The 22,744-nt window shown below is 44.6% G+C and overlaps 2 protein-coding genes across 2 annotated transcripts in view; one reads left to right on the top strand and one right to left on the bottom strand.

The window, feature by feature from the left end:
• The window catches only part of slc44a1a (solute carrier family 44 member 1a), a 42,783-nt gene extending 40,491 nt beyond the window's left edge, over positions 1-2,292 (bottom strand). Inside the window, exons 1-2 of the mRNA XM_084319506.1 lie at positions 2,039-2,292; positions 1,224-1,310 (exon numbers count right to left, since the gene is read on the bottom strand). Of these exons, the coding sequence (XP_084175632.1) occupies positions 1,224-1,310; positions 2,039-2,062 (111 nt within the window). The 5' untranslated portion in view covers positions 2,063-2,292. The remainder of the gene's footprint in view (positions 1-1,223; positions 1,311-2,038) is intronic.
• Positions 2,293-15,978: 13,686 nt separating this feature from the next.
• LOC311231580 (uncharacterized protein) lies at positions 15,979-21,517 on the top strand (the record flags this gene model as incomplete). The annotated part of the gene is made up of 2 exons (XM_084318208.1): positions 15,979-16,097; positions 18,932-21,517. The coding sequence occupies exon 2, from the start codon at positions 19,013-19,015 to the stop codon at positions 21,515-21,517; it is 2,505 nt and encodes an 834-aa protein (XP_084174334.1). The 5' UTR covers positions 15,979-16,097; positions 18,932-19,012.
• Positions 21,518-22,744: the final 1,227 nt, after the last annotated feature.

The following is a 22,744-nucleotide window of genomic DNA, read 5'->3' as shown; positions in this document are numbered from 1 at the left end:
ACACCATTACCTGTGAGTGTATAAGTGGCTACTGAAAACAGGGTAACATGAAAGAGCATAATGCTGTATATTGTATATAACTACCCTACACTGTCTGTAATCATAAAAATCTTAAAAGGGAACAGGCTAACATTTTGGGAAATTAGCTTACCGTCTTCTCCAGAGAGAGACAAGAAGATAGATACCACCAGTAACCGGCCATGTCCGCTTCAGTTCATTGTGCTAAGCTCGGCTAACATGCAGCCAGATAGCTTTCTACTGAACGCACAGATAGACAACTGGTATCCATCTTCTTGTCTCTCTGGAGAAGACGATAAGCTAATTTCCCAAAATGTTGGCGTGTTCTTATTTATCGCATATATATATATCCATATCTGTCTGAATATACATGCATATACTATATACCTATTTATACACCTGCATATAAGCCATACAACTCCGTATGATAACATGTACAATAATGCTGTATAGGCTATACCGTATATTTATTCTTACCGTATATAGGCCTACATCTATCCACACCTGTCTGTACATTACCTGCATATAATCCTTTTTACATGTCTGTAGATAATATATCTATATCTGTACATACCCCTTAGCTACTCTTACTAGTTACGCTGCTGGCCAGTATGACTTACTACCACAGTGTCTTTATACCTGTATCACTGTACCTATATTAATATTACAACTCTGTATTGTATGTATGATGAGCACTATTACTCAGTAGTACTCATTTATATATCTTATATCCAGCTTAATCACCTGTACATTGTATATTGATGTCCCTAGCTCATGGAATGAACTACAAACAGTCCTTAAAGCTTGAGATTCTCCCCTCTGTTGCAGAATTTAAAACCTTGATCTCCAACCATTGTTAATCAAGTTGTACAAGTTTTAATTTATTTGTTATCCTTACTTTTGTCTCACCCTGGTTGTCTTATTGTTGTGATTTTATATGCTGTGTGATTTGATATGCCTCCTTTGCGTATCTCTCTAGTACACTCAACGTCAGGGTTAGCCTAACTAGTAGAACGTCATCAAATCTAGTCTAATTGATATACAATAGGCTACACACATATTACATAAGCCTACATAACACATCTACTTACTTACCGGTCTACCGCTGCAATATTATTACATGTAAATGTAGTACCCACCTTGGTGAACATGTCAGACAAGTTGAAACAGGCCGACTAAACTATTATTTAACTGGAAAAACTCACCATTCCAATGCAAAACAGTGTAAATATGATGAGCCATGGAATGTCAGTGCAGGAACGCTCCTCCAGCGGCTTCCAGTCACGTTTACTCTGCAAAAACACAGGACAATTATGAATTATTAGGACTGCTCGAGTTTTCATTAGGGCGGTGCACTTGTTCCTCTAATGTTATTGTTTTCAAGTACGACAATAGCTGCTCAATGACAATAACACTAACAAACCATCAAATACACTCACAGCACACACACCCACACTCACTTTAAGTAAACAACTCACTGCAGCACCCACTTTAGACACTTTTAACACACTTTATATTGATTGGTAAAGAGATTTGCACTACAACTCATATACCTCATTGCACCTTACCCTAAGTCGTACCTGATCCCATTTCTGCATTGTACTGTATAGTGTATTGTAACTCAGTTACTTTTCTCTACTCTGCATATTGAACACTTTTGTTTTGTTTACACTTGTCTAAGTACTTGACTTTCTATTTTATACGTTATCTATTTTTTTATCTAGCACACTCTCAGGAGCAAAACAGAAAGAAGCATTTCATATAAATGTATTCTGTATTTTTGTATGAGAACTATAATAAAGAAACTTGAAACTTATTGTTTTCAACTAGTGTCATTCCAGACTTGTAAACATAAACAAAGCCAAGGAGCGGAAGTGGACAAATGTACCGCTGGTTCCAACGTTGTTCACTATTCGGGCATTAAATGTGAACACACTTTTAAAATATGCGGCATTGTTTCATTGTTCCATTAAAACTGCAACATTCATTCAACAGGAGGAGAGGCTTGAGGATGACTTACCTCGTTGCTGCTGCAACATCCCATTGTGAATTATTATTATTGTTGCCACTTCGCGACGACGACTGTTCCCACACTTCACTTCACGTAGCTCGTTTAGGATAAACTTTTCCAACTTGTAATAATCATCTCGCTTTCCGCCTGTTTCTGGAGTTCAATTCAATAGTTAAACAATAATGGTACGCGGTTTTAAATCTAACAATCCCGGTTTTTTGGACACCCCTTCATTGGAGCAGGTAGAGACTTTTAAATGTCGGGAAAGATCAGGTTTCAAGTCAAGACGGGACTCGCCCTGTTTTGTTTTGTGGGTCAAACCCAAACCTCCCCTCCTGCGTTACTCCGGAGTTCCACTGAGCGGCGCTAAATCCCCACATAAGAGGCTTGTGAGGGAGTCAGAGTAAAGAGGCTTCCACGTGTGGGGATTTAGCGCCGCTCAGTGGAACTCCGGAGTAACGCAGGAGGGGAGATTTGGGATTTGACTGTGTAGTCGAACGGAATAATAAACAACGCAGGTGGATAAATAAACACCAGCCACATGTCTTCCAGTTCCAAAGGAACCTATTTCACATTCACGAGCTTGACATAAAATGGTGCATTTATATAGCACTTTTATCCAAAGCTTTACCATTTTACCCATTCACTCATTCAACCTGCATGCAAGGTGTCAACCTGCTCGACACCTCCGGATTACCAGATGACTGCTCTACCCCCTGAACCACTGTCGATAGAAGGTGAGTGGTTCTGTGTGTAGGGTATGGGCTTTGTATCTGGTTCTACTTCTAGTGTTGTTTGTTCATAATGTTCTTTCTCGGCATAGATATTTTTCGCAGTGTGTCACATCATGAGACAAATCTGTCATTCTGAAAAAAGCAAAGAGGCTTTCACAACTACTTTTAATTACTTTAATTAATTAAATATTGTGTACGTGCTTTGCTTTCCGGTGTTTTCTCCTTCCTTTGCTCTGGTAGAGGTATACTACAGCATAATATTAGTCAAGGACCACGGTAGCCTAGCCCACATAATACATAATACGATTAGATATTATGCATTGCACACACACACACACACACGCACACACACACGCACGCACGCACGCGCACACACACGCACACACGCCACACACACTTCCTCGCAGTAAACAGTAGACACAGACCTTGCCTTTTGTCGCCCTCAGCTGTCCGTCTTGTGGTATTGCAACTAGCACCTTTTCATGGTGGGACCCTCCTCGAGTGGCGCTTTTCCACTGCATGGTACCTACTCTACTCTACTCTACTCTACTCTACTCTACTCGCTTTAGGTACCTGGTACTTCGTTCCTTTTCCACTGCAGGTACTAAAATAAAGTACTCAGTTTGTCTCCGTGTGGGGAGGCGGGGCTGCTGGTGTACAGCTGAGAGCTCCATAGCTCTGTGAGAGCTCCAGCATAGCTATGTCCGTGAGCTAGTAGGCGCAAGCCAGAGTATAACACAGTTTTCAATCAATCAATCAATCAATCAATCAATCAATCAATCAATCAATCAATCAATCAATCAATCAATCAATAACAACATTAACGAGACTCTCGTTGTGTCTATTCTGCTAACGCTAACGTTACCTCTCATTGTGTCTATTCTACAAGCGTTAACGTTAGCTAGGCTGTCTATGCTAACGTTAACGTTAGCATTAGGCTAACAAGCTGTAACGTTACCAGTCGCGTCTATTTGCTAACGTTAGCATTAGGTAATCGGTTTAAAATGGATGGTGATTACCTCACGTTGTGTCTATTCTACTAGCATTAACGTTACTCATACAAACAATCAATAGCGAGTTATATTGATCACGCTATGTACGATAGCCATGCTAAAACGCTAGCACAACATTAGCACAACATAAGCTTAAGCCTTAACAAGTCAGCGATCTTTTTGCGAGACTAAACTCTCCGCTCGGTGGCAAATTGTGTTGATGTCGGTTTTGTTTAATCAATAAATGAGGCAGAATACACAGTGACTGTATCGTTTGTTTATTGAACTTGTGCCTGCTGCAACCATAATGAAATCCTATGCGAGACATTAAAGATGGCGGCTTTCTGTTTTCGTTCAGACCAGGTTCAGACTCTCCAACGAGTGACGCGTCTCTCTTCTGACCAATCAGTGGTCTGCAGTGTTTCACGTGACTTTTCTAGTACCAGTTCTACCCGCTTGGCACGCGCTTGGAACCACGACAGAGCAGGGACTAAAAAAGTACCCAAAAAGTACAGAAAAAGTACCTGGTACCAGGTACTTTGGTAATGGAAAACCGAAAATACAGAGTAGAGTAGAGTAGAGTATAGAGTAGGTACCATGCAGTGGAAAAGCGCCTGAGGTGGCTACAGCTCAAAATCTGTTCAAATTATTTAAACTTTTACCTTGGATGACGTAGGCAAAAGCAACGTCCAAACTATAGAGTTGATCATGTTAAGAGATGGTGGAGAAATTAATCTTTGTTTTGGAGTGTAACACCACATAAAAGCTGACCGCGATCTTTTTTGTGTGTGTTGTTTGTACTCGTAAAATAGACGCAATGACGATCAACTAGATACCCGCGCCCTACCCTCGCGGTGAGCAAAGAGCACACTTCTTATCGTCTGAAGGCCACTTTATAGTCTCAAGGGAACAGAGAATGGAATGAGCTCTTTTTATTTGGGTCCCACTCCCTCTGATGTTCCAGGCGACCTCTTGACTTCAGAGGAGTCCCGTCTTTTCCCGCCCTTTTCTCTCCCTCTTCATTAGGGACGGCAGTTATTTCTGTTCCTACTTCCCCCGGTTCACACGCTTTGTACGCTATAAAATACCACACCCAAAGCTTGTTGTCATTCAGAGCAACTTTTCTGCGCCATATCGATTCGGAAAAAAACGTTTCTCAGGGGCGTCAAACCGTCGTTCAGATGTTTGGAGCAGTGTCCCTTTTTAACTAAGTGAGGAATGATTCTCTCGGGGGCTTCTTCCTACAGTGAAGGTTTCCTGACCTGTAACGCTTCCTGTGTGGGTTGGAATGTCAAACGGTTTCCTAAAGAAGAGGTGTTTTGCCTCACTTTTCCTCCTCCTCCTCCTCTCGTTGCTCTATAAATGTTCCGCCTGCCTTTGCGCACGAGACCTCAGGGCAAGATAAATATTTAGCTGCGGTTATCTCATCCACTTTAAGCTCTACGAAGGCATAATCTACCGCTCGTACCTTTTTGAACATGCCTCCCTGGTTGACTGGGTAAGAATTCCGGCGGTCAGACCCGTTTAATGATGCTGGATATACCTGATGCTATGCAATCACACACACATAGCCGCGCGCGCGCACACACACACACACACACACACACACACACACACACACACACACACACACACACACACACACACACACACACACACACAGGGACGTGCACAGGACTTTAGAGGGGCAGGTGCTCAAAGGCTGAAAAGGGCACTACACTTGTGTGTGTATATATAAACCGAGCGCGCGTATAATAATCAGTGCAGGAGCTCACTTATCCTTGAAAGACACTTTTATCACTGACTTAAAAGGCCCATACATCTCCATAAATGTTCAGGGGGGAGGGAATAAGTGCTTACCCTACAGACCCCAAGAAGTGCTGTATATTCTGTATTGTTTAATATAAATGCATTTTTTATTCCAATCCCGATTTGTATTTGAGATTTCCAAATCCCATCGGACTTGACTTCTTCGTGTCCCTCAATGAGTGTAATACCAGCATTCAACTGTATGCGCCACAGCGGTTTCTATCATCATCATCATCACCACCCACGCTATGCATAAAATATATAGGTCACGCTGAGGAGGCCGCCGTGCAAACTGCAATGGAATATGGGGCATCTCTCTCTCTTTACCTAATATTTTTATTCTATCCTGACATTTTTCAGTTGGAAGGGCAGTCTATATGCGTAACGGTAAACAAACAAAAAACAAAAAATCTTTTTTCTTCTTTTTTTTTCAAAAAGGGCACTTTTTTGATGAGGCTCAAAAAGGCAGGTGCTCAAGCACCCCTTGGCCTCTATCTGTGCACGTGCCTGCACACACACACACACACACACACACACACACACACACACACACACACACACACACACACACACACACCACACACACACACACACTCTTGAAGCAGTTTACATTTAGCTGACACTTTTATCCAAAGCGACTTACAAGTTCTGTACAACAGGTCAGCAGGAAGCCAAGGTACAACTCTGGCAGCTAAGTAACATTGTTCGTCAAACAGTGTCGAACTTGAGTGCTACGGTCTTGAGTGTATAGTAGTAGTACACTCAGTACTATGACAGTGAGATGAAGGCAAACTAAAATACACACACGTAGCCTGCAGCAGATGTTTGTGAGAAATTAGGCCATTCCGCAGATGTTTGAGAATTCCATTTGGTGAATATAATGTGAGCCCCAGGCCAATAACAGAAACACCACTGTCCAGTCCAAGGGGCTCTGTCTCATCTCATGTCATGTCATTAGTGAAACAGCTCACCGCCCCTCATCCCCGGACTCTCCTCCTCAACCATTTCCTGCCGACGCTGCTGTGGAAACGGTGTCCAAGGACAACAGTTCAAGTCTGGACCTCCACCCATGGGGTGGCCGTGCCAGCACAGCTGATGTCCAGCAGCAGAGTCCCGGGACGAGGGGCCGCATGCCGCTGGCCCGGAGACACGAGGCCAGACCGAGTCCAACGATCACTCCTCATAAACAAAAAGGACAAAAGGACAAGAACGCCCTGACAAATCTGAGCAGTCGCGAGATGTCAAGGTCCAGATGTTGCTTGTAAGCCACGCCCACTCAGCTGTGATTGGAGGATCGAGAAAAGAGAGCGGGTTTGAGATAGTTCAATTTCCAACAATATTTCATAGACAGCAGTTGAATGCAGACTTTTAAGGCGGACTAAGTACATTTTGTAACTTTTTCCTGCGCCTCCTTCCTCCTTTGTTAACTATCAAACCCCAGCGTTGACGTTTTAGAAAAATGTTAAAGGGCCTCAATAAAAATATCTCATTACTTTGCACTACTTGGGAGTCTGAAGGTGTACAGTATGTTCTTTGTGAGTCGGTTGACCTTTGTTAAAACAAACACTGTGTCTCCCAAGATGAGGCGGAGGGGCGGATGCCAAAAAAATCAAACCATGCCAATAGCTTTCTGATTCATGTGGCATGGCTCAAGCCAAGTAGGTTTCCATTGGCTGGGAATCTCAAATCTGAATGAGTTTCAAAAGACTGCTGAATTTCCATATTCAAATGGTCCAAAACCCAAAGCGCTGGTGAGAAATCAAAGATTGCACAACGTGGCTGAACAACAGATATGTGGAGTCTAGTATTTGAATGTGAGAAATGCAAGTAGGTCGACAAGCATGCTTACAGTTTTAAGGACATACCGTACATGCATGTGAGCGTGTGCTCTCCCCAGGTATGGCTGTTTCTCTGGGCCTGCATGTGAGCGTGTGTGCCAGGGGCGGGGCTAGGGGGTGGCTACTTGGGCTCAAGCCCCGAATGTTTTCTGAAAAGCCCCGAATCTATTTAAAAAAAAAAAAAAAAAAAAATTATTTTTTTTGACAATTCATCATTGTTACGTGAAAATATGTTTGCACCAGATTTAGCAGAAGCTAATTCCCATCTGTGGTCTATCCAGCTGCTAACTGTATTTGAGTGAGTTAAGTCTTGGTGTCATGGTAGACTCAGACCTAAGCTTTAAATCACAATCAACAAGTTGACAAAAACTTAATTCTTCCACCTTAGAAACATAGCTAAAGTACGGCCATTTATAAATCAAAAGGACGCTGAAAACCAGATTCATGCCTTTATCTCAAGCCAACTCGACTACTGTAATGCACTCCTTACCGGCCTCCCGAAAAAATACGATGATGACTATTTTATTGCAATGCACTATTGCATTATTTTATTCTATTTTACTAACTATTTTATTGCACTGCACTATTTTACTTTGTATCAGTGAATCATAGACGCCTGGCCATAAGAGCATTCGGAGCATCTCTGCTCTCCCACTATTGAACTTGGGGGAGCAAAGGTATGATCTTGCTCCACCACTTTTTGATCATATGAAAAATATGATATACCCCCCCCCCCCAATATATAAATCTAACCATAACTACGTTATGGTTAACTGAGTTTTATAGTGAAAAGAGCAGCTTTATTGGTCAAGATTGAAGGCTCTATATTGCAGGAAATTGCACGTACAGGTTAATTAAATTAAAAAAAAATCTGCAAAAAGAATAATAAAAAAAATATATATATATATATATATATATAAAAAAAAAAAAAAAAAAAAAAAGGGCACCTATCTGGGATAAGCCCCGGATCTCCTATAATCCTAAATCCGCCCCTGGTGTGTGCTCTCCCCAGGTACGGCTGTTTCTCTGGGCCTGCGTTTGAGCGTGTGTGCTCTCCCCAGGTACGGCTGTTTCTCTGGGCCTGCATGTGAGCGTGTGTGCTCTCCCCAGGTACGGCTGTTTCTCTGGGCCTGCATGTGAGCGTGTGTGCTCTCCCCAGGTACGGCTGTTTCTCTGGGCCTGCATGTGAGCGTGTGTGCTCTCCCCAGGTACGGCTGTTTCTCTGGGCCTGCGTTTGAACATGTGCTCGCTAGGGCTGTCCCCGAAGCCTGTTTTTGGGCTTCGAACTTCGTCCGGGTTTTTTGAACGGACGTTCAAACCTTCGTTTTTAATAATAAAATTAAAAAAGAAAATTAAAACATTAAAAACAAAATATATATATAATTTTTTTTTCACATAAATATCCTCAAACTAAATCCACATTTTTTATAAAGTCATTAATCTGATACAATTTGTCTTTTTTCTTTATTAAATCAACTTTCTTTATATACTGTGAAGAAAACCTGCATTGGTTTAAACAGAATAAATAGACACATACATTTTTATTTTATTTTTTATTAAAAAGAAAAAATTCGAATGTTGATTTAGAATTCGAATGCCAACGTAACGCACGAAGGTCTGAACGTTCTAACGTTGGGGCTCAGCCCTAGTGCTCGTCCAGGTACGGCTGTCTCTCTGCGCCTGCAATCATCCCCCCTATTGCCACCACATCTACATCTACCTCACTATAATATATACTGTATATATATTACAATATGACAGATGTTGGGACGTGTGCAATAATGCAATAATAATGGCATTCTCTAAGGTGCAATATTTTCCGCCAATGTGCAATATTTATTTTCTACTGTGATGCTTTGCAATGCTTAAAAAATAAAAAGTGCACGTGTAGCAGAGGGTGTGTGTGGGTACATGAATGTGTGGTGTGATAGTGAGTATGGGCACAGTAATCTATTAGGGGTGTAACGATGCGACCTCACAACGATTAATTTCGATTGCGATTATTCAGGCAACGATTCAATGCATCATGAAATCTCTTCATTTGACCTCGATTCGATTCGATACATTTTTGATACATTTTCTATTAATCCCCCAAAAAATTTGAATGTACACAAATGTGGCTGGGGGAACTGATTCACTCAGCATGAATGGACTATAGGTAAAAAAAAAAAAAATGCTTTTCTTTTACATTTATTTCGATTAATTTAGATATCTAACATATTCAAATCGATGCAGTTGAATCGTCACATTATAATCGATGCATTTCGATTAATCGATGCATCGTTACACACCCCTATAATCTATGTATGGTAGTGTGTTTAGTATGGGTACATCATGGATGTGTTGTGTGCTAGTGTGTGGTTTTAGGTGTTGCACAAACCAATTTCGTTGTACTGTATTGTCACTGTGAATTGAAAATGGGGGACCCTGATGTAAACAAGACGGAAGTCTTTCTCTGGTCTGCATCCCCTTAACAATTGTGTGTATTGAGCCGTACTGTATTGTACCCATTCTGCAATCTGTTAAATAAAGTTTTCATTCATTCATTCATTCATTCATTCATTCATTCATTCATTCATTCATTCATTCATTCATGCAATGACAATAAAGCGTTCTACTTCTACTGCAATTGAGCGTGTGCTCTCCCCAGGTACGGCTGTCTCCCTGGGCCTGTGTTTGATCGTGTGCTCTCCCCAGGTACGGCTGTCTCCCTGGGCCTGTGTTTGATCGTGTGCTCTCCCCAGGTACGGCTGTCTCCCTGGGCCTGTGTGTTGAGCGTGTGCTCTCCCCAGGTACGGCTGTCTCCCTGGGCCTGCGTTTTGATCGTGTGCTCTCCCCAGGTACGGCTGTCTTCATGGGCCTGCGTTTTGATCGTGTGCTCTCCCCAGGTACGGCTGTCTCCCTGGGCCTGCGTTTGAGCGTGTGCTCTCCCCAGGTACGGCTGTCTCCCTGGGCCTGTGTTTGATCGTGTGCTCTCCCCAGGTACGGCTGTCTCCCTGGGCCTGTGTTTTGATCGTGTGCTCTCCCCAGGTACGGCTGTCTCCCTGGGCCTGTGTTTTGATCGTGTGCTCTCCCCAGGTACGGCTGTCTCCCTGGGCCTGTGTTTTGATCGTGTGCTCTCCCCAGGTACGGCTGTCTCCCTGGGCCTGCGTTTTGAGCGGGGAACACAAATGGAGTCCAGCTGTTGCCGCTCAGCCATGCGTGCAGCGCGCACCGACCCATATGGAACTGTCTGGGATGAAAGACCTTTTTCCAAACAGGACACCGAGTCCTCTTGCCTGTAACATAATTTATTTAAAATATACAGGCTTTAAGCAATCAATCAATCAATCAATAATAGACATACCACCACAGTAAAGGCTTGTGGTGGCTCCTTACCGGTTGTGGGTTGCAATTCCAATGGCACCAGCATCCAAATGCTAATCACCGCTAATGTAATGGTTGTATAACATGCGGTAATAATAACCTTCATCCTATGATGCAGTTTGCTTTTCTGAAGCGAACGATGTCTTCCAGAATATCTGTCTAGGGATCGGTTCGGACAGATCGGAACCAGAGCCGATCATGGCATATTTTTATCAATCAGTATTCATTGGTATCGTATCGGGTATATTAAGCCCAATAAAATTCCATTAAAAAAAAATACATTAAGGGAAAGCTGTGATGTATAGGCTAATTCCTTCTTTAAGCAGAACTATTCAATGACCAAGCATATCTTACCTACATTGAAATGGTTTTACTAGCCTAACGCTAATATAATTCAAGTGTGCACTGTGCTGCTACAGTATATTATCCAGGAAAATACAAATATCGGATCGGTATCGGCAGATACTCAATATTAACCCTTTCACTACCACACTATAGAAGGTTAACCTTCTGTAGTGTGGTAGTGAAAGGGTTAACCATTTGTAGTGTGGTAGTGAAAGAGTTCACAGTGGATAAAGAACCTACATGGACGTCTTAATTAATTGATCCGTTAATGGCAAGGCCTTTTCAGTAAACAGATATAATCCAAATTGAGCTCTTCACGAACAGTGGTTACCATACAATGTTTCCACAACGCCAAAAAGGCCCAGATGTTCACTCACAACAGAAGTTTTATGGAATGACCTTTCTCTGTGAGAAATGAATTGCCTAAAACATTCAGAACCCTACTCCATTACACAACCAGCATCACGGAAGGAGGCCTTTATGTCAGAAGCTGGCTCTAATTATATAAAGTTATAAAAGTTATTGTGTGTGTATGTGCGTGCGTTTGCATGCGAAAAGTAGAATGCAATCTATTATCACAATAACCCAGTCTGTCTTTTTTCATTTTAGAAGTGAAGTCAAACTATAGGGCATTGGCACAGTAATGCACACACACACACACACACACACACACACACACACACACACACACACACACACACACACACACACACACACACACACACACACACACACACACACACACACACACACACACACACGCACACGCACACACACATGCACAATGTCCTCCCAGCTTGTCCTATGTGCACAGACCCCCTCAAAAGAAGATTAGCTAGATTATTTTAGCCTGGAGATTGTTATGGTCTGTATCTGCAATAACCCGGACTTCCTGTTCCCACGGTAACGGTCGCACTAAAACCCATGACCAACAGCCAAGACCCCCCCCCCCCACACACACACACACACAAACATCATACACCATCACCACCATCAACACCACCACCACCACTACCATCAACACCACCACTATTACCATCGCCACCATTATCTCCCACATAATTATACAAAGAGATGGTCAGAAACCAAACATGATCATATGAGGAGACACAACCCTTGATCATCATTTGTCTAAAATGTCATCTAAAATAAATATTTGCAATCTCAATTTTGTCTTTTGCATCGTGATTTACCTGGGAGGAAATGGTTTTTAAAAACGAGTAGCTCACCACATGGCACACTGCGAGACAGAGAGAGCGAACGACTGAAATGATCCTGTTGTGGTTTGTTGATGTTATTTTGAGATTTCTTTAAAGGGTAAATCAAGCCAGGGAGTGTTTTTAGAGCTTCAACTAACTACTGACAAAGTACACTAGAAAATAACTATTTAAAGTAGTCTAAAAAAAGGTGCAATAAAATGCTCTCAAAGCATTCTTTGTACAGGCAAGAACTCAAAACGGTTCAGTTATGGGTGGGACAGCTTTTTTTATTTTTTTTATACAAGCATCACCTACATTTTCCTACTAGGGTAGACGCTCTGTATCAGTCCATGCCCATGAGTTAGGCTGAATTTTTTCCAATAATAAACTATATCAGCGAGGAATTTGAGACTGTTTCCTTTGGGCCCTCTCTGCTCCACTTAAGAAGCCAAGGGGTTGGAACAGTGGGGGATTATGGGAGCATCATGAATGGGTCTTTCTTCGACCCCCCCCCCCCCCCCGCGCCGCCCATGTGACCCCTGCGGTCACGTGACCAACGATACACCAGAATGTCCGCTCGCATCATCCGTCACGGGGACGACGTTTCATGGTCAAAGTCTGGCTCCCCGCTGTGACTCATCTAGGATAAATAAACTCTCAACACATAAACCTTTAAATGTGCCTTTACTCATTCCCACAGATTCCCACACCCATCGCTCACACGCCCACATGAAGAAACACAGACGTGTGTGTGGGGGGGGGGGGGGGAGAGAGAAAACGTTTGTTTAATGTCATCCTCCGCTCCGTCTCTCGGATGGCAGTTTCATATAAAGTGCCACGGTGACAGTCATCGCGAGAGCAGATCACAGTCGCGTCCGCTTCGACCGTTTTCACAACAGGTTCCAATAAGTCGGCACTCAAATTTCAAGTTTTGGGTTTATTTGTTTATTTGTCACATATTTGTTCACATTACAGTGAAATGCTTGGTTCTGTATGAGCCCCCTAAAATTGTGCTTCATACCATAAAAAAGGCCATAAGATTAAAGACCAAACTCTATACAAAATATAAAATATACAAAACTAAAGTACAAAATGCAAAAAATGCGTTCTTGGCCGGCTTCCCTCGACACTCCACCCTGTCGGCGGTGGGGGACGCCTGACCTCCTCACGTGCCACTGATTGAACAAATGTCAATGTCATCCGCCAGTCGACGGAACATGCTCACATGCTAACATGCTCACATGCTAACATGCTCACATGCTAACATGCTCACATGCTGACATGCTAACATGACGTCGACCTGCGGCTGTGCAAGATGTTCCCATTGGCAGCGGCTTTCGCCAGAGAGCCTCTTTCAAATTACAGGCCCCGCCGCGTTGGAAGTCCAAATGAGGTAATGAGTGGATAGCCTGAGTCATGCGCTATGCGTCGGAGGCCCCGGCACTTCAATCACCAGCCGTATCCACATGGCGGCTACCGTGACCGACAACTTCTGCGTTTTGTTACACTACACTCCTCGGCGTGACCGCATGAGCACATGTGACATGCTTACAGAAGAGTCCTGTCTCGCTCGGATTCCATCCCCCCGCGCGCCTCCGGGGCCATCTGTGTCCCCCCGGAGAGGCGGCATCCTGACAACGAAGCGCCGGGTTTTATCCCATGGAGGCCCCTAAAGAGAAGCTCCATCCCCGAGCCTCACCTCACATCTGGATGACCCGAAGGGGCGGAGGAGGCCAGGGTTGCAGTGTTGAAAAGCAGCCAGAGAGAGAGAGAGAGGATTCATTTCAAGGCTTTCGCTCTTAACTCGCTTCTTGAACCCGTTGCTCTTCTTCTGTGTGTGTGTGTCTGAGCCCCCCCATCCTGTGTAAACGAAGGGACCTAAAGTCAGGAGCGCTGAGAGAGTGTAGATCGATCTGTCCTCTCGCTTGACGCAGTTCGGGTTCAAGTCACCTTATCTCTGAACCATCATTTGGCCGACGGAGAGAGAGAGAGAGAGAGAGAGAGAATAAAAGGTCAGGAGAGCAATTTGTGTTCTCTTCTCTGAGGCTTTAAACATATAGTATCTCCAGTCCAGGCATTGTAAATCAAGAGTGTATGGGGCCCTGGAGTCTGGGTAGACTCTGTGGGGGCCGCAGGAAGTTGGAGGATGGAATTATTCACTGTGTTTTACAACCTCCTAAACTCCTCTGTAGGTTTATAAGATCTCTCCAAAAGATCCATTTAATAAAAAGGGTTCAAATTTGCCAAGGGACATTTCAATTGTTCTCAGATGACATTGAGAGTAGATATCGGTAGCTTTGCCTTTCACGTTTTTGCTAGATATTTGTTTTATTTGAAACTCCTTAAAAAAAACCTGGAGATATTGTGCACTTTCATGTTGCATCCTTAAAAAAATCTTATAACTTAATTAAGTGGTTACATGTATACTTCTGCCAGAGTAGCATGTACAGTAGTAAATGTCTGTAAATACTTTTCTGCCTGTGTTATTTTCTTGTCCTCCAAAGTGCCATGTGTTTGCATAAGGATGCTTGTAGAGTTACAGGACGACATAAAAAAAAAAAAAAAAAAGCACGCCTCAGATATAACTGCCAAAACATTACAGCAATCTCACTTGGCCCACCGCCAGAGCTCTTACAAAGCAGCCTGTCTGTTACTAATCAAAACCAACTGGAGGGAGACTTTCCCAGCTTGGTGAGATAGTGAGCTTAAGGGAGAGAGAGAGGGAGAGAGAGAGAGAAAGAGTCTGGAGTGGGGAAAGAGGTAGAATGACTTGAGAGAGTAAACTAGCAAAGAGAGTATCTAAAGCGGTGAAGAGGAAGAGAGAGCGAAGGAGACCGGGGGAACGCGACGGACGGACGGGAGTGCGGGGCCGTGTGCTCGGTGAGCCTGGGAGTTCTGTGACGGGGGGATGGGGCTCTGAGGATGTGACTCAGACTCCCTGTCAAAGTCAACAGGGAGGGAGGTGAGGAGAGTGGGATAGGAGGATAGAGGAGGAGAAGCAGGGGTGGAGTGTGGGGGGAGAGAAAACCCTGCCCCTCTACACCACCCCGACTCCAGGCATTCGGCGTCAGCGAAAAAACCCTAATGTGATCAAGATGGAAGCTGCCTATACGGACTCCTCACTGCTGCCCGGCTTTCCGCCTGCCTTTGGGGGCTCCTGAGCCTCCCCGTCCGCTCTTCAGCAAACACGCCGACCGCAAGCTGATCCGGATCCAGAGGAAGGTTCACGCTTATATACCCGGGAATAAGGACTCCTAATGCAAGGAGAGAGAGAGTGTCGAGTCACCTTTTTAAAGACGTCCGATTCGTATGTATATATCCTAAAAGTGGGCGGACTGGTTTGAGACGCACGAGGAGACGTATTTCTTCTCAGACTCAAACCTCTCAATTACAAATCTGTGTTTTCTTTTTTCTAACGGTACTTTTTTTTCTTCCCCTTTGCAAATACTGGAACGGTACCTGTTTCTGGATCGTTGTTGGTCTGGATTTTTATTTTAATTCAAAATAATCCTGGGTCACACTGTAAAAGACGTTACCTTAGTTGTGGGATCTTTTCACCATCAAGTCAACTCAAACGCCAAAGCATGAGATATCTTGAATTCTGTGAAGTGATACCTTTACCGTTGGATCAAGGGTAATCCGGACGAGCATCTGTATTGGAACATCTTTGGTACCCTGCTTCACTTGTCCAATAATAACGAGGTGGGAGTACCGGTACACGCCACCGTGTGAAGTTGTCAGAACACTGGATACCCTCCAACTCTGGTCCTGAGGAATCAAAAGAGGTGCAGACTGAAAAACCTGTCCTGAATTATTGTCATTTTACTTTTGGAAGCTGCTAGAGAGCAGAGAGATATAATAAGATAACGTTGATCCACACCCACAAAATATTTGCCTTTTCGTGACTCTTAAAACCTTTTCATTAAATTAATGTTTCTCTGTCGCTGACTCTCTCTCTCTCTCTCTCTCTCTCTCTCTCTCTCTCTCTCTCTCTCTCTCTCTCTCTCTCTCTCTCTCTCTCTCTCTCTCTCTCTCTCTCTCTGGGTGCAATTCACCAGACCTGCTGAGGTCACTTCTTTTGATCGGACGATAAGCCTCTTGGCATGATAATGGTCGCTTGCTAATGTAGCCAGCAGTTGATGGAAAGAACGATCCCGATAACCATGCTAATCTAATGTTCCAGTTGTTTGTAAGGATGAAGGGAGACGGGGGGGACGGGGGGGGGGGGGAGTAGTCTCCCCGCAGCGCAGATGTTCAGCGCGGATCATCATCATCTCCCGGCGGCGCAAAACCTCAAACGTCAGTTCTGTCGGAGTTGGTTTGTCACAGAACCTTTCAGCGCCCCATATGTGAAGTGGTCGCTATAAGCCACGTCTTCTAAGTAGGATGTTTTACGAGTCCAAAACTGATATGGTTTCAACCAAAAAAAAAAAGAAAAAAGAAATAGGCCGCTGGGATGGGGTCCTCCGCGTCTTTCAACCACTTAATCATACTTCATGAGAAAGGAATTACAGTGTTTCCTCTCCCCCATATCCCTTCATTATTACACGCCCTCGCTGACCTTACGCATGCCTCCCCCCTCCATTTTATTGGCCGCTTGTGTTTTATATGCTGATCTGTTTAAACCATAACAGAGGCCCTGTTGGCAGAAGCATATATATATATATATATATATATATATATATATATATATATATATATATATATATATATATATATATATATATATATATATATATATATATATATATATATATATATATATATATATATATGCATGCATTGCCTGCCTGCCTGTCTGCAGTCTGCTTCATCATAGGACGTCTCTGTGTCCCTCTTCTAGCACTTGTCTGACATTCCCAAGCATGGCTAAAGAGCTGGATAGTGCCCGACAGTTCCACTATAACTTGGTTATGGTCATGTGTCTGGCACTCTTTCCTTTTGATAACCTCATCCTTGTGGCTTGTTGTCACTTGTTGGCTAAGCTGCGAAGCTGGAACTAGTTATAACTCACATTGGTTATTTTAACCAGGGGTGTAAAAAAGTACACAGAAATTATACTTAAGTGAAAGTATGGGTACCGTCTCAAAAAATCGTAGTCAAGTAAAAGTCAGAGTATCTGGCTAAACACATAAAAGTAAAATAAATTCTACTTTTAAATGTACTTGAGTACTAAAAAGTTAAAGTAAAAACTTTTTTTTATTCCGGGGCAATGAAGTGTTCCGTATCGTCCTCTTCATCACTCGTACTATCGTTTGTGGCCATCTTCTGTGGCGTGTCACTCTGACTGTCTATTCTTCTGATACAGTAGCAGGTGTTTAATCAAAGATCCCCGCTTTCTAGTCTTGCACAAGGACCAATCAGCATGGGTATGGGCGGGTTTATTTTCCATTGATGGGGATTTGATTGGCTGTTTTTAAATAAAGTGCGGCCGCAGGATTAATAACGTTAACGTTAGTTTGGCAAATATACTAATAATTAGTATATTAGAAACAAATATACTAATTAAAATTGTTTGACATGCGAGATTTGTACTTTGTAGGTCTGCATTTTAAATGCAAGGAGTAAAAAGTATGTTTTTTTTCTCTGAAATGTAATTGAGTAAAAGTACAAGTATACAAACCTAATAGTACAAATCCCCAAAAACAGTACTTAAGTATTGTAACTAAGTACAATTACTCAAGTACTTTACACCCCTGTTTATAACCGAACCGAACCCATACCTTCTCCTAACCTGAGATATAATGATTTTTCTACCCATTTAAATGTATTTAGTAATATAAATGAGGACCATCCTTGTGCAACCCAACTCACCGGGTCTCATTGGTTCTCGTGGACTGTTAGTTAACCCTTTCACTGCCGCACTACCAACCGGTTAACCCTTTCACTGTGACAATACACAGAAGGTTAACCCTTTCACTGCCACACGACAGCCGTTTGTGTGATAGTAAAGGGTTAACCTTCTGTCGTGTGGCAGTGAAAGGGTTAAGGACCGCTGCATCATCAGCGTCTGATTCACCAAATTAATTTGTGCTTACAGCATTTTTGTGGTTTGAACTCGTGATTTAGATTTAGTTGATCATCCTTGTGTTTCAGAACACTAACCCCTTGTCTTTCTCTTGAGGTTTTCCCAAGATTTTAAACCAAAAACAAACCCCCCCCCCCCCCCCCCCCCACATTTTTTTTATAATAATTCAAGCTCGAATGAAACAAATAATTCTCTAATGTGAAAAGCTGGAAATGTCACTGGTTTTCAGTGTCAGGTTGAGTACAGATGGGGATCACGTTGGATTATACAGAGCCAGCTGAGTTTACACTTTCCAGGGGATCACTAATGGAACATGATTACGCCCAAAACTCAAACTTCTGCTCACTTCTCCCCCAGCTGTTTATTTTCCAACTGTAACATTACTCGCCAGATTATCATCTGCAGAGTCAGTTAACCCCATAACTAGGAATCCTTTGAGAAGAACATCAGTAACCGTTTGCCACCCCCCCCCCTCTCTCTCTCTCTCTCTCTCTCTCTCTCTCTCTCTCTCTCTCTCTCTCTCTCTCTCTCTCTCTCTCTCTCTCTCTCTCTCTCTCTCTCTCTCTCTCTCTCTCCTCTGTTCTCTTACAGGAAGCACAGCACAGACGACGGTTCTCCCCCTTTTTGTCCGGTTTTTAACGGAGCTCTATGGGATAGCAGTGGGCGTCCGCCATGCCGGTAGCCATACGGAAAAGGAGTTGGGAGGATCACGTGACCCACAGGTCAGGATTACAGTACAGCTACGATGACCTGGACCTGGTCTGCTGCCACGGGGTCGGCGGCGACGGGCCCCCGCTGGCGTCGGGGGGGTCCAAACAGGGCCGACGGGTGAGGTGCGCCTCCATGCCCGAGTGCTGCCACCGGCCGCCTTCAAACGAGCTGCTTCAGACGTCGGGGGTCGCGACCGCTGCCATTACCGCTGCCGTTACTGATGACATTGAACCAGAACACACCGGTGGAAATGTGCCCTCGGCTTTTCAGAAAGAGCCATTGGATGGTTCTCATGAGACTGTGGGTGCTGCTGACCTCCCTCCGAGGTCGTCTGACTCTAGGGATTCCCAAAGCACAGACACGGGGGACACTGGGGTCTCTCACTGTAATGTAGACAGTGGGGTTTCCCACCCAAGTATCACCGGTACAGGCGACGGCGGCGGCGGTCGCGACGAGAGAACTCTCAACAGTAAAGGTGAAGATGGTACGGGCGATAACGAGAATCACGACATCTGCGATGATGACGATAACGTGATGAGCGGTCCATACGTCTCTGGTGAGGAGCAACAATGCATCTCTATCTCTCCGGACAATGGGCCTCCACTGTCTGGTTCCACTGGTGAGCAGTCTGGCACATGTCCAAAGACACAGGACACAATGGAGAGCCACACACATGGCCGGGGCAGATCTCCTGAGCCCTCTCAGGCCACGCAAACCCAGTCCCCTGCCGAACTGGAGTCACAGGCTTATCTCCCAGATGTCGAAGAAGGCGAAATCTCCATCAAAGGCCACGTTGACCCAATTGCAACTTTGCCGGAACGTGTACTGGATCGCTTGTTGAACCCGAAGGACAATAGTGACGTACTGTCGAACGCTACCGAGGCTGTGCAGCCGATTGTAACGGTAGCCGTGGAGGGAGAACACGACAAAGGAGGGACTGGACACAAGAAGGCAGACGCCACGGATGACCGCAATGGATTAAATGACCAAAAGACACTAAATGAAAATTGGGGATCAAACCTCTATTCGCAAGATCCCTGCAGACCAAGTAGTCCAGTAGAGATAGATCACCACGATAGCTTTAAGTTAATGGATGAGGCTCAAGACTGTGAAAAAGCCATGCACCAGACAGTGTTGGAACAGCAAGATGTTGAAATGGCAACGATGGATCAGGGCCAGGGAGAAGAAAGGGCGCAAGGAGGGGACAACCAGGGTGCAACCGAATCGGGTTATGGGGCAACTTCAGCAGCCAATGTGTGTGTCAGAGTTCAGCATTGCACAGAGGAAATCGGCAGTCATATTTCACCTGTACAAGTCGACGACGGACACTCGGAAATAGATACAGAGGCAGTAATAGACCGTGCCCTGCAGGTAACGACTGACGCCATTCGAGGTGCGGACGAGTACGTGATAATAGTGAGCTCTGTGAGTCAGCCAAGCATGAATAATGTAAGCATAGTGTCCAAAGACGTGACTTCTTCTGAGGTCCAAACCGTGGCTTGCCAGCAGGGAGCGCTAGAGAACGGCTGTTCAAAACTGAACACCATCCTCGAGGCAGAGGACGACTCCGCGAGGCCGACGCAAAATAACAACTCCTTGAATCTTACCAACTCTCCAGCGGTTCAGGATCCTGAAATAACTAGTCGGGAAAACGCATGTGCTGCTGATCTACACACCGAAAACCAAACACGGTGTTCTGGAGAGGTCAACGACGAGCTCTCACCAGAGGGACTCCATGGTAACCAAGCCTGTGGTCGTTACTTAGGTGAGTCACCTGGTTATGAGGTGGCAGATGGTCAGAGAGAACACTACAGGCCTGGAGCCACACACTCCATAATGGAGGGCACGGAGGACACATCACAGACGGTTACTCGCGGCAACGCTCACCTTGCCGATCAAGGTTCAGAGGGAACGAGGGAACAAGGTTCAGATGGGACGAGGGAACAAGGTTCAGAGGGAACGAGGGAACAAGGTTCAGACGGGACGAGAGATGAAGTTTCAGACGGGACGAGAGATGAAGTTTCAGACGGGACGAGAGATGAAGTTTCAGACGGGACGAGAGATGAAGTTTCAGACGGGACGAGGGAACAAGGTTCAGACGGGACGAGAGATGAATTTTCAGACGGGACGAGAGATGAAGTTTCAGACGGGACGAGAGATGAAGTTTCAGACGGGATGAGAGATGAAGTTTCAGAAGGGACGAGGGAACAAGGTTCAGAAGGGACGAGAGATGAATTTTCAGACGGGACGAGAGATGAAGTTTCAGACGGGAAGAGGGAACAAGGTTCAGATGGGACGAGAGATGAAGGTTCAGACGGGACGAGGGAACAAGGTTCAGACGGGACGAGGGAACAAGGTTCAGATGGGACGAGGGAACAAGGTTCAGAAGGGACGAGGGAACCCGTGGATCAAAAGGAGGACAGTGCTGTGAAAGTACGCTTGAGGAAGGTAAGAATATGGAATTAGACAGACGGGTTATTTTCTTTATTGTTTAAACAACCAGCTGCAGTTCCTGTGTGGGTGCATGTGTGTCTGCATGTGTCGGCTACTGTATACACACCGTATGTGATGGCAGCCCGTGGGTGAGGGAGGGCGCAGTGCTGTGCTCGTGATTGGTTACGTGGGTGAGGGAGGGCGCAGTGCTGCGCTTGTGATTGGTTTACGTGTTTGTATTTGTGTTTGTCGGTCTTGGTACTGCAACACTTCAAATGCTGTCCCCTTGTTATATGTTTTCTGACAGTTACTGGGCTCCACATGCCCCACAAATCACTTTCTTCACACTCCCTGGCACGCCTCTCGGAAAACAATGACTTCACTCTCACATGCTTACAGATCTGTGACTGGGGGGATCTGTAAAATGTTTTACTCTTTCCCAACCTCTCGTTGCAAAACAAGGTCCTATAAGGGCATGGATTGTGTGCGTGTGCGTGCGTGTGTGCGTGTGTGTGTGTGTGTGTGCGTGTGCGTGCGTGTGTGTGTGTGTGTGCGTGTGCATGCGTCTTGGGGTTTGAAAGAGCGCAGCACAGAGTGACACTGTGCTTGACGGCCAAAGCATCCATGAGGTGAAAAGTTGAAGCCGCTAGCCGAGCCCGTTATCTAACACTATTTACACATTTCTTTGCCTTACCCGTTGGGTACGGCGGCGTGCCAGAAAGCCGACACTATTGATGGGTGGTTACTAGGGGTGTGTGTGTGCCTCTTGGTACGAGAGCAAGGGCCAACGAGATGACAGTGTTTATTCATCATTAGTTGTAGTGTTAGCCCTTTGGAATGACAATAACAAAGCCTGTGCCTTTACAAGCCAGGACCCATTGCGTTTTTAGGTGTGATGTTTGGACAGAAGCCAACTTCCAACTAATACCGCCATATAGAGTCAAATGTTGTGCTTGTAATACTTTGTGGTCGTTTAGACGTTAATCCACCTGTTAAAAAAGCAACACTTATACGACGCTTAACGCTGAAAGCCCTGTGCCGTTTCATATCAACGACGTGAGTAATGAACAGATGCATTGTGCTCTCGCTGTGGACCATAAAGATTAGTTGATTGCTGTTGTTGCTGAGTGAGAAATTCTCCAACGGCGTCTTCACCACCAATCACACCTTGACGTCCATTTAGTGTTATTGGTGGTGGTTCTCTAAAGCGAAGTTACGACGCATGATCCCATAAGATGTGAAGGAAGACGCAGACATCAT

This window comes from Notolepis coatsorum (assembly GCF_963971535.1).
Source record: "Notolepis coatsorum genome assembly, chromosome: 7".
Classification (NCBI taxonomy): Eukaryota; Metazoa; Chordata; class Actinopteri; order Aulopiformes; family Paralepididae; genus Notolepis; species Notolepis coatsorum.
The sequence above is the reverse complement of the archived record's forward strand: the minus strand, read 5'-3'. Positions and strand labels throughout refer to the sequence as shown.